The 12,657-nt window shown below is 36.8% G+C and overlaps 2 protein-coding genes and 1 non-coding gene across 3 annotated transcripts; 1 reads left to right on the forward strand and 2 right to left on the reverse strand.

Annotated features, from left to right (window-relative positions):
• The first annotated feature begins 740 nt into the window (after positions 1–740).
• LOC120430987 (uncharacterized Golgi apparatus membrane protein-like protein CG5021) lies at positions 741–1,838 on the forward strand. Its single transcript, XM_039596152.2, has 4 exons — positions 741–896; positions 958–1,031; positions 1,098–1,464; positions 1,524–1,838. Exons 1-4 carry the CDS (start codon positions 882–884, stop codon positions 1,722–1,724), a joined length of 657 nt encoding a protein of 218 aa, XP_039452086.1. The 5' UTR covers positions 741–881; the 3' UTR covers positions 1,725–1,838.
• Positions 1,839–2,090: 252 nt separating this feature from the next.
• Positions 2,091–2,187, reverse strand: Trnai-uau (transfer RNA isoleucine (anticodon UAU)). Its single transcript has 2 exons — positions 2,150–2,187; positions 2,091–2,126 (listed from the first exon to the last, which is right to left on the reverse strand). It is a non-coding gene; the product is annotated as a tRNA-Ile (tRNA).
• Positions 2,188–9,479: 7,292 nt separating this feature from the next.
• On the reverse strand, positions 9,480–10,543 carry LOC120430970 (protein-L-isoaspartate(D-aspartate) O-methyltransferase). The gene is made up of 3 exons (XM_039596104.2): positions 10,345–10,543; positions 9,894–10,274; positions 9,480–9,831 (listed from the first exon to the last, which is right to left on the reverse strand). The coding sequence occupies exons 1-3, from the start codon at positions 10,397–10,399 to the stop codon at positions 9,584–9,586; spliced, it is 684 nt and encodes a 227-aa protein (XP_039452038.1). The 5' UTR covers positions 10,400–10,543; the 3' UTR covers positions 9,480–9,583.
• Between the last annotated feature and the right edge of the window lie 2,114 nt (positions 10,544–12,657).

Below are 12,657 nucleotides of genomic sequence, written 5' to 3' on the forward strand. Positions count from 1 at the left end.
ATTCGTAAAATTCGTAAAATTCTTAAATTCTTAAAATCTTAATATCTTTAATGGAATTGAGCATATGAGCCGCATAGAATAATGTCAAATCCCTAGATCCTTGAATTCATTTTTTTATAATCAGGTATAATATAATGAATAAATTTAAATATTTATTTTCATTGTTAAATTTTGGATTTTTGAACTTATAATTTTTTGAATTGATTTGTTTAAAAGTGTTCAATTTAAGAATTTTTCTATGTTTGAATTGGGTCCTAAAATGAAGCTTAGATTGCTGATATTATTGTTTACAGCGATAAAGCTTATTTTTCTGAGTACAATGACCCTTTGTACGACCACAAAGAGTTTAAAATGGATTTTTAAATCAATTTTGAAAAATTAACCTCGCGGTCCTTCTTGACAGAAAAGCTCCTACTTGGCAGCTCGTTCCAAGGGGACCATAGTTGATCCATCGGAAAAATGTTGTCTTGTCAAAAAAAATTTGCATGAAAATGAAAGAAAGTGATCAGAAATGGTTTTTAATCGTTTTTTTTTTACCGTTGTACTTAAAAATTTACATAGGGCTTTAGTACCCAATTCTTAATTTATCCTTACTTTCCTTCCAAAATGCGTAAAAACTAAGCATTTTATTTTTTATGCTTATCACTTCCCAATTAATAACCCAAAAACTAGAGTAATTCATTGCAAACGTGCAACGAGAGAAAAATCTGCTTTTGCGCTACCTTATCCCTTCCAAACCTTGATTGTTTACATCGCTCAAACGTCAAAACAGGAGAAAAAGATTGACGTGTGAATTTTTAACAAAACAGACCGAAAATTTGCAAAAAATATAAATTTGGAGTGAAAATCTTCGCAAAACAACTGAAAACCTTGCCATCACGATGTCTTCAGCAACGGTGAGTTTAATCAATTCGATTTTGATGCAACTTAACCCGTTTAATTTCCTTTTTCGAGTAGGTTCCCCTGCTGGACGACACGGTTCCCTTCGGTGACGAAGAGCTCGACTCCTCCGGCGGAGCGAAGCGACTTTCGTGAGTTTTATTATTCCTCTGAAATTGAGAGTTTTTTGATGAAAATTGTTTTTTTTTTATTCGCAGCCACCCGTACGTGACCTTCTTTCACGTGTTCTTCCGCGGAGCGGCCGTGGCGACCTATCTGTTCTGGGGGCTGTTTAGCGATTCGTTCATAAAGTGCTTTCTGATGATGGTGTTCCTGCTGTCGGCGGACTTTTATCTGGTGAAGAATTTGTCCGGGCGGCTGCTGGTCGGTATGCGATGGTGGAACTACGTGGACGACGACGGCCGGTCCCACTGGGTGTTTGAGTCGAAGAAGGGGGACGCGAATTACGAGGCGCGCATCAATCCGCACGAGGCCAGACTTTTTTGGATGGCGTTGGTCGTTTGTCCGGTCATTTGGTCGCTGCTGCTGCTGGTGGCACTGGTCGGGTTCAAGTTTGAGTGGATGGTGAGGAATGACTCTTGGAATACTCTAAAAAATTAGACTAAAATAATCTTTACTTTTAGCTCCTAGTCCTGATTGCCCTGTCGCTGAACGGCGCCAATCTGTACGGTTACATCAAGTGCAACTTTGGAGCCGGTGCCAACCTGAGCACCACCACGACAGATTTCGTCAAAAGTCAAGTCCTGAAGAACGCCGTCAGCTTGATGACTCAGTCGAGCACGCCAGCGGCGTCCGCGGCACCGAAGCCAACAATTGTAGCTTAATCAAAAATCATGACTGTAAATTGAATTGTGTCTAAAATAGGCGATCTCGCGCATGGTAATGTATTTATTAAAGATTCACTAATAAATGTGCCCCAGATTCATTCCAAAATGTGACATTTTTGTATTTATTAGTCCATAAATTGAGCGATTGAACCTGAAAACCATGAAAATTGCATCGCAGTAGCCAAGATGAAAACACACGCATCCAAATTTCCCCAACAACAACAAACCCTTGATTAAATTTTTAATCAATTCCCCCACATAAGGCGACTCTATTCTACTGGCAAACACCCTATAAATGTCGCACAGCAAGCAAACGCACGCAGCCACCATCGTCTTCACTCCGCCACACCAAAAAGAATTTCCTGCTCCAGGTGAGGCTCGAACTCACAACCCCGGCATTGCTCATCTCACAGTTACTGCTCTATAAGTACCGTGCGCTAACCAATTGCGCCACTGGAGCCGATGACGGGCAGGCCGGCAGGGCCCGTTAAGAGCCTTCGACCCTGAAAAATGAGGGGGCTGTTGTGGTGGACAGTGGGAAGGGAGGAAGTTATGCCCTGGAAGCCTACGCTTCTCCCGCGTGGTTTTGGCGGATGTTTGTGTTGTTTCCTTTCTCTTTCGTTGGTGGTTTGGTGGCGCGCGGCGGCTGCGGCCATTTTCGATTGCGCGAAGCTTTGCCGTGCGGGGCCGAACGGCCTACCTTGATTGAACGGGTTTTGTTTTATGGTCCCCCCGGGAGAGAGGGGCCATTCCCGAACATTATGTAACGAGAATTTGGATAGTTTCGATAATTACATAAGAATCGGAGAAACTAAAATAAATGCACTGAACTGAAACATGTTTGACCTTTCCAAACAAACTACGCAGTTGTTGTTTTCTTCAAAAGATAACCAACAACCACAGTAACAACTCAATCAATTTGTTTTGATAACACTAACAGTCAAAAGTTACACCACCAAAAAAATGCAATATTTTGGAGGGAAATGCGCGTGTTTTCACTACCACTGCCAAAGCTGAAATGTGAAGCTGCTTGTGCAATTCAACGCACGACGCAACGACTCGAATCTACTGAATAAAACACGCATAAAAACAACTTTATCCACCTTACGGGACGCGGAGTGGCCTTTCTTGTGAGGCGTTGCAACAACAAGCTCAGCACGCAGCCAGTTTCGCTTTCTTGAATCGACTTCTAGCGATGCACATAAATCCGGAGAAACGCTCTAGCGATTTTTAAAGCGAATCGCTTATTTGATTTTTTTTTTTTTGAAGATTGTAGAGCTTCTTCTTACTGCGAAAAGCGAAAACTAACCGACCTTGAGTTGGTTTTCTCCCCACCCGCTGACGGAGTTTGATGTTGTTGATATTGACGGGGGAATAGGGACATGCTGTGGAACGAGTTGAATTAGTAAATCAATTATAACTGAAGTCACGATTTTATTCACAAAGCTTAAATCGTTGAAGATCAAGCAAAATTCATTAAAATAAAGTTTTCTTCAAGCATTAATTTTAAATATTCAGTCAAAACAACAAACTCCATCGAACTCAGAGCCCCATTTCCGAGCTGGTTCTACCGTACCGACGTTGGTTCTAAAAATAGACTCTGATCGGAGGGGTTCAGCGAACTACTGGGCCATTTGCGAAGTTGCGCTACTTTTTCAAACGAGGGGCGTTTTGTTGACACATTGGTTTTACTCACACGTTTAAATCGTTTTAAGTGCTTGACGGAAGAAATGTTCAAAACACAAACAGATTCAGATATAACCCAAAGGTGGGTAACTTTTTCACAAAACATGAATTTGTGAAACTCGATCGAGTTGTCAGATCACTTTAACACGAAAAGTAACCCTCTTTTATCGTAAAACTTTGCAAAAACTAGCTGGATCAAATACTAGGTCTATTCCCGTACTGCAGAATTCTGCAATTCTGCACGAATTCGGCAGTAGAACGTTTCCGTACTTTTCTGCAACAAAAGTAACTTTTCTCTCAGGCAGAAATTCTGCAATGAGAGAGGCTGAAGTTGGAGCAAAACCGTTCCCGTACTTTTCTGCAAGCTCTCTCTTCTCTTTCGTGTTGAAAAGTAACTGCAAGTTGCTGTGATGGATTTTGAGTACACGCTTCCCAAGTAGCACTCATAACTTGTCGACTGTTGAATAATAGTTAGACAATTGTTTTTGATAAACATAAGAGAAAAAATCTGAACATAACTTAAATAACAGTTTGTTTCACTGCTTGTATAACTGACTTGTGTAACTATCGTGTTTTGTGCCACAAAAGTGTTAAAACACAGTCAACTTCACTCTTTTCCAACAAAACACAACATAGGAAAAATTCTCACCTATTTGGGGGGTTCCATCCAATTTGCTGATTTACACTGTTTAAACAACTTATTTTGGAACACCTTCGATAGAAACTTGCTTGCTCACTTCCGTTTGAGGTATTTATCACTTGATTTCAGTCGAAAATGCTTTTTATGAGCTGTAATTAAACGTCAAAAACCTGATATGCCATGATGCTGTTCCCTCATCTGCATTGTTTTCCTCGAAAACAGTTTGTTGAATAAGAATAATATTGCACTGTTTGTTTCACTGCTTATCTAACATAGTCATGTGACGGCATCTTCTGAAAAATGGGCGTGGCCAACCATTCTATAAATAACCTTAGGTTTTCTCGCATTGTTACACAAATGTTATCGGAGAACAGGTTATATAACTGATATTCAACAAACATATTCAACCTGACATTGCGTGTTGTTAGGTGGTGCAAATTTGTACGTGAGGTATTTAGAGTTTCAATAATGTTTATTTATCGAAGATTGCAATAATTTTGATTGTTTACCGATTATTTATAAAAATATCGCCGGTAAAAACTACAAAAAATATCAGCTTACGGAATTAATGATAGAGAAAACAACAAATTAAAATCACACCAATTTTCAATGTTACTCCGTGGTACGGTAATCGAAATGACAGTTGAAACGGTTTGTTATAACAAAGTTACATAATGGAGTTATAAAAACTGACTTGAAACAAACTTATATAACTTTATTTCCAATGACAGCCTTTTCTGGAGTTGAGTTGTATAGCTCACTGCAGTATAACAAAGCTGACAGCAGCCTTCTTATTGACGTTTAGGCCAGCTTGTTTACTATGAAGCCTCGTGGAGAGATGTGGAAGCGCGCCTGGACCTGCCTGGAGATAACAACAAGTCGTGGAAGTCATCGGATCAAATCTTGGGAAAGGCGAAGTTCAAAAAAAAAAAATGAAAATCTAAAAGTTCGCCATGAAGAGGGTTTCACATGAATCACAGTTAGAGAGCACGAAAACATTAATTTATTTTTTTACAACAAAATTGCAAGTTGGGTGAAATTAGGCATTTTATTATTAGTTGAAATAAATTTGATGTGTTATTATGACTAAATTGAAGTAGACTTTTTGAAAGGAAGTTTGTATATCTAGAGTTGATAGATTTTGGGGTATTTTTTTAATGTCTGGCTTTATTCAGAACGATTATTTGTGCTAACGATTTCAGGCTTAGTTCATCAATGTAATGATATCTGGAGTTTTTTTTTGAAAAGGTGATGCTATGAGACGCGGGTTCGATTCCCGCCTTATCCACTGAGCTTCTATCGGATGGTGAAGTAAAACGTCGGTCCCGGTTTCTCCTGTCTCGTCAGAGGCGCTGGAGCAGAAATCCCACGTTAGAGGAAGGCCATGCCCCGGGGGGCGTAGTACCAATAGTTTCGTTTCGTTTCGTGTTTTTTAATACCCCTGCATCAAGGCGGTTTCAAAAACACCCAAAAAACAAAATCTGAAAATTTAGTTTATTGGACCTTTTTTTTAAAAAAAAACTCCAGATATAGTAAATTTATTACTTTTTTTTAGTGTTAAAAAAATATTTAAACCTGATAAAAGATATATAACCCAACAAACAATTAGTATCATAAAAACTAATTGTTCTTAAAAACTATTAAAAGCCACATTTACAGTAGTTGTTCGGTAACTGGGCTAAGAACGTAGCCCAGTCACCGAATGTTGCTCGCTAACTGGGCTGAACAAAAAATTACGAGAGGACCACCGATGCACAATATTTTCCAGATGAAATATAAAAATAATAGTTACTCAAATTTATTTACAATGCTTACTTTTCATATTTCTTTAGTTGTAACTTGAAATTAAACAAAAGCTTGAAAAAAGTTTTTTTATTTATTGAATATGATTTTTGCATCCATTAACCCCTCGGTCATTTTGGTTTGTTTTGGTTTTTTGACGTTTGTCTGCTCTTTAACTGGGCTACGGCCCAGTTATCGAGCGCTCAGTTAAAAAGCAGCCCAGTTAAACAACGCCCAGTTACCGAACAGCTACTGTATTTTGAGTTGAATAAATTTATAATAATTTTTTTAAGGATTATTTTTTATCTTAAATTGTTTTTGAACAGACTAAATATGCGTGTTAAAATAATAGGTAAATTTAATTGGCACACCTGTAACGGTGCTCCCAATTTGTATTCTTATAAGATCCAAAATATTAGATTAGGAATCATAATTCTTAAATTGTTATATTTCTTAAATTCTCGAATTCTTAAATTCTTAAATGCCACTATCTTGAATCATAAAAAATTACACATTGTTTGAGTAATTTTTTAGGTTAGAATTTCATATTTAGAGGATTTAGAGATTCAAAATGTTATCGAGGTCTTCGGATAATAGAGTACAAACCAAGGTACAAACAGTTTAATAATTGATTTACAAACATTTTAAATTCTGGAGTGTTTGTTGAAAAGGTCCAATAAACCAAATTTTCAGTTTTTTGTTTTTTGGGTGTTTTTTAATACTCAAGGCGGTTTCAAAAACATCCAAAAAGCAAAAACTGGAAATTTGGTTTATTGGACCCTCGATTAAACCATTTCAAAAAAAAAAAAAAAAAAACTCCAGAAATTTACTTTTTGGAATTATAATTTCTTTGAATTTTTTAACTGTCAAATTTGAATTTTTACTGTTCTGAATCTGAACTCTAAAATATTAAAACTTATGATTTTTTTATTTCGAATTATTTTTGTGAATTTTTAAGGTAATTTTTAACATATTTTTTATTTTGATTTTTTTTAATTTAAACATTTTGAATTTACTTTTATTTTAAAGATTTTGAATATATTTTTCCCTGGAGATGGAACCACACGTTGCCGTCGTTTCAGGGCTATTTGCCAAGATGGTTTCCGATGTTGATATATATCACACATTTATTTTATATTTATATACTTGTGTTGATAGAAATCACAGCTTTTATAATATGTAAAATTACAAGATATTGAAATTTTTTATTCGAGTCTCAATATTCTTGTTCGTAAAATCTGTTAGAAACAGGTTTAAGACTGTTTGATAATGGGGAGGAATAGTTAGTTTTTTTGTAACTTTTTCTAGGTTGTTTAATAATTCCAGACTTCAGTTATGTGTAAGCCAGTTTAGTAATGCTATCAGAATTTCTGATTTCAATTGAAGTGGTATACTAACCATTCTGAATTGTCAAAAAATCCATAGAGTCTCGATCAATCAATAATGAAATGATATCGGACAAAATTCGTTAATCTGTTGAACTAACGGTTTTCGGATTATGGTTGTATCGATCATTGTTGCGAATCGAGGATCTACTGGAGTTTTGACGATCAAATAGAGCCTAACATTTCAAAAGGACACACAGGTGTGAACAGGATTGTGTCTCTTTCACTCAAATTACATAAGATATATGATAGGGATACACTCTTGTTTGCAGAGCTTGTGTGCCCTAATGAAATGGAAGGCACGAAATATTCGTCTTAACAACGAGTGTTCAACTTGTAAAATATGAACGTTTCATTAATGTTTATTGTTTTTGGAAGCAGCAAGACAGGTTTTAAAAATAGGCAAAGAAATGTTTGGCTTTGTAATTAAAATTTCGGGGATTTGAGATTCAAGTTACTTTCAGACAGTTTTGTTGAGGTTGTTGTTTCAAGTTAGTTAGTTTTTCTGAAATGAATAATTGGATAAAATGATTAGTTAAATTAAAGTTAGTTGCAGTGTACGACAAGACTACTGACGGACGCGACAGGACGGGGTCCAGAAAAAATGCCCCTGACAAGTTAGTTTTCATCTTTCATTTTCCAGTTAATTTATTTGATTACCTTTAGATTTGAAATACATCATAGGTTCTCAATTGAGTTTTTGATTGAATCATAATTTCAGATTTCCTATATTCAGTTTTAAAGTTAGATTAACGCTCAAGTCATCCAAATTCTTACTACTCACACCTACACTAATTTTCTTTCACCTTCCCCCTCCCGATCCCCTATATCTTCCGGTGGTGTTCATTTGGTATGCAATACTAGTTCGGCCACTACCCTTTTTTCCACAAGAAACCGGACTTGGACTGACTTGAGGCCGCGCCCCCCACCTTGCTCCGTAAAACGAAAACGAAAACGAAAGATTTTGAATATATTTTTAAATTATTTGATTTTTTATGCTTTGAATTTGTGCTTTATTGATTTGTTTTTATTTTTCTGATATACATATTTGCATTTTTAAGTTTCTCAACTACGTGATTTAATTTTTTAAAGTTTCTCAATTTTTAAATATAAGTTTTATTTTGCATATTTTTATATATGAGTTTCTGAATTTCCGAATTTATGCGTTTCCTTTTTCTTGTTATTAATTTGTGATTCAATTATTTTTTTAAATAAATTTTGCTGCCCCACCGTTGTTCTTCCACTTGACATCCAGTCATACTTTATTTATGTTAGGCCGTTGCAAATATTTTTTAAAGGGGGTGGGGGGGCAAAAAAAAAAAAATGAAATTACAAGCCATGGTCTCAACATTTGAATGAAAAAAGTGTTTTAAAATGCATTTAACACCTGCCCAGTTGTTTTGTAATCATAGGCAATCATGAGTGTTAAAAATATGCAAGTATTGAAGAGATTTTTTTTTTCGCCGAAAAAAAAAACTTTTTCCGTTGTTGTTCCATTGGATTTTCACAAAAAACTAAAATATCTTGATCGATCCCAGACATGCTAAATAGGATTTTGAATGCAATTGTTCTAATTGTTTTCTAATTGTTTTCAGTTGGTTAGACTTTTATTTCCTTTGAAATTTTGAAGTTTTTAGAAAACATTTTTTTGTTTTGCCCCCTGACTTTTCGGATTTTTCGATTTCAAAGGGGGGGGTGTGGGGGGGGGGGGGGGAATTCTGCAAGTGCGGGAATAGACATATTGACTATTACTTGAATCACTGATTCTTTTTTTTCAGAGTTGAAAATTTATGCTGGGCATGTTCATTTCAAAGTGAAGTGAAAGTCCTTATAATACTTGAACTATGAATTATAAGGAAAGGAAACAACATAAAGGAGGCAATAAACAAAAATCTACGAAAACAGCAGTCCAGAGACAGTGCCGGTGGGGCTCATCTTGTTCCCAAAGGTTGAAGAAAGGCCCGGAATTGAATGAATCGCAAGGCGGTCAAACGGTTGAAGTTAGAAGCAGACGACCGGGAAAGAGTGCCCGTCTGCTGAGGAAGTAGAAGCGAAAGGGTTTCAAAAGATTTTGAGAGAATCGGGCCGCGGGTTTATATGGAAACAACGGTTTGAGATGTTCATGCAGATTTTACTAAAATTAATGCTTGGGAAATAAATACTTGATAAATTTGGAATACAATAAGGACATGTTTGTTTTTTTTCGGGGAGAGAAAGCACTCATAAATATTTTTTATCGTACAACCACCCGGGAAAGCCTTTTTCTAGAGGAATCGTTTCATGAGGCCGTACGCCAATAGAAGAAGCAGCAGCACCACCAGCAGTCCGCGCACCGCCAGACACCAGCTCGCCCGGCTGGGCCATCACGTGTGAAGATCCGTCAGCGGCACGTACATCACCCCCATGAGGCGCGTCTTGGCCACCTTCCCGTCCTGATCCTTGTCGTACTGCTCCAGGTACTGCGTGCCACCGTCCGGTCCAACGGGCACGATCAACCGGCCACCGGGTTTCAGCTGGTTAATAAGTTCCTGCGGTGTTTCCGGCGCGGCCGCTCCGACGTGGATGCAATCGTACGGGGCGTGCTCCTTGCTGCCCAGCCGACCATCGCCCTCTGCTCAAAATAAACAACAAGTTAACCATTTCAAAGCAAATTCCCTCGCCCACCCCACCCACCAATGAGCACGATCTTGCCCGAGTCCAGCAGCGTCTCGTCGTCCGCGCGGATATTGCTCCGTCCAAGCTGCACCAGCGCCGGATGGTGCTCGATTCCCACCACGAGCCCGGTCGCGTTTGGCTTCTGGTTAATGTACCGCGCGAAGCAGGCCGTCAAGTACCCGGACCCGGAACCCACGTCCAGCACCTTGCTCGTCGGCTTCAGGTAGCCTTCCAGCAGTTCCAACGCGTAGGCGTGCATGTGCGGGGCACTAATGGTGGCACCGTGCCCGATCCGCTGCGGCGAGTCGACGTACGGCTGCAGGTTGCTGGCCACGTAAAACTTGCGGTCCGTCGCGGTCATCGCTTGGGCCACCGCTTCGCTCTTGATTATGCCGTGTTCTAATTAAAGAACAAACAGTTTTGGTCGAGTTCCAAGAAAATTTAATGTTGAGGAAAAAAAATCGCAAACCTTGCAGCTGGCGGATCAGATCCGCGTTTGAAAGTCCCCGGGAGCGCCAGGCCATCGTGCTGAAGAGGGGAACGACCAGGCAGAGCCAAAAGAGTCTGGAACTGGGTGACGTTCTCGTATCTTTTTGGGAGGAAAAATCGCGGAGAAAGTTTGATTTGCGTCTTCGTCTCTTTGTGAGAATGTTAAAAATAAACAGCTGTCAAAGCAAAACAAAAAATGTATTACTGGGCCTTTTTCGAATGACTGCTGAAAAAGGCTCAATAAATGCACGTTAATTCGTATTTATCATAAATAACCCGTTTTTTACACTCTAAAATGATTTATCTCTTTCCCAAATACCAAAAACAATAACTCCAAACATTTGTTTTGATTAGGTCCTATAAGCATATTATGAAACACAATAGCTTATAGGACCTTTGCAAAAAAAAACTCTAGAACTGATTTTCAAACATTTTTGTTCTTTTTTGTTAGTTTGCATTAGGTCTAATTTGTTAACCTATACTTTTGATGCTACAGTACTTTTTCGTTGGGAAGCTACTGTTGCAATTGGGTACTAAAGCCCTATGTAAATTTTTATGTAAAACGGTAAAAACACGATCAAAACCCATTTCTGATCACTTTTTTATTTTAATGCAAAAAAAAATTGACAAGACAACATTTTTTCGATGGATCAACTATAGTCAACTATATGGTCCCCTTGGAACGAGCTGTCAAGTAGGAACTTTTCTGTCAAGAAGAACCGCGAGGTTAATTTTTCAAAATTGATTCAAAAATCCATTTTAAACTCTTTGTGGTCGTACAAAGGGTCATTGTACTCAGAAAAATAAGCTTTATCGTTGTGAACAATAATACCAAAAATTTAAGCTTAATTTTAGGACCCAATTAAAGTATTTCGACGGCAACATTTCAATAAGCATCATGTACAATCCGTGTATTTTGAGAAAAACGCATTTGAATGTTTAGCATCATTTTACAATTCCCATTTTAATATGAAAGCAAAAGAAGATGTTCTAATGATAACAAACGATGAAAAACGATGCTTTCATTGATACTTGATCATCCATATTCAATAAAACATTATTTTCGTCATTATATTTAAGAAAAACAAACATAACTTCTTTTGGAATCACCACCGTCTATATCACCCTGCTGTTATGATTCGTTTTTCTTCGCCGAATGTACATGGCGAAGCCTTTTATTTGACATGTTGACAGGACTTTATAAACAGGCACTGCTGATGCCAGAGATTTTGTTTATGTTACTCATTTTTGGTGGAGAGGTAGCTTATTGGGAGTACTTTCAGAATATGCAATAACCCCACGCAGAAAAATGTTTTGTAGAATCAGCCTGTGCGAGGTTTGAATCAACAAAATTTTTGTTGAATATAATCAACGCCGATTTTGCGTTGAAACAAACCTTGATTTTCTTAATTCCACAAAAGACTTTTGTTGTTTTGAAAAAGCTGCTTTGACGTTTAGCGTTGATTCAACAAAAATCATGATTTTCAAATCAACAAAACGTTTTGTTGATTCAAATATGCCTTATTTTTCTGCGTGCCAGAAAGTGTCAAAATGTACATGATGCCTTTTGAAATGTTGCCGTCGATTTATCTACTTTTAGATTATTACTTTTTTACATTTAGTATTACAAACAGGATTTTTGAAAACTCGAGCTCGACGGAGATTTATTTATATTTTTTAAATTTTGGGTCAAATCATAGACCTGGAACGGGGCTTTATAGAAATTTATGAAATAAAAAAAAAATGTCAGAAATATATCTAAAATAAACTTAAAAAAATTGGCGAGTTAAAAATTTTACGCTTAAAATTTTAGAAACATCAAAATAAAAAAAATGAATTTAGGCCATTGCAAATATTATTCCAAGATCATGTCCCATGCCTCTGGCTTAAGTCGAGAGGGGACATAAACTCGGACATAAAATAAAATAAACATCAAATTTGAAAAATACTTGCAACGGCACTAACAAAATTTAAATAGTTTTTTCTATAAAATAAAAAAAAAATTTAAAAAATTAAATTTAAAAATTTTCTATGACATGAAATTGAAAAAAAAAATGTTTTAAAAATCTTCAAAATTCTCTTTTGTGAATTTCATGATTTTTTAAATTTTAATAATTTTTTTAAAAGAAATTCTACTAACAGTGTACTTTTAAAAAATAAAATATTCAAAAATAAGAATTAAAAACATTCAAAATAACCAAAAATTTTAAAAATGGCAAAACTTTTTTATAAAAACAATAAAAACAACGGGAAACCGTATAAAATTTCTGAAATTTGAAAAATGTTAGAAATA

Source organism: Culex pipiens, chromosome 1 (assembly GCF_016801865.2).
Source record: "Culex pipiens pallens isolate TS chromosome 1, TS_CPP_V2, whole genome shotgun sequence".
NCBI classification, from domain to species: domain Eukaryota; kingdom Metazoa; phylum Arthropoda; class Insecta; order Diptera; family Culicidae; genus Culex; species Culex pipiens.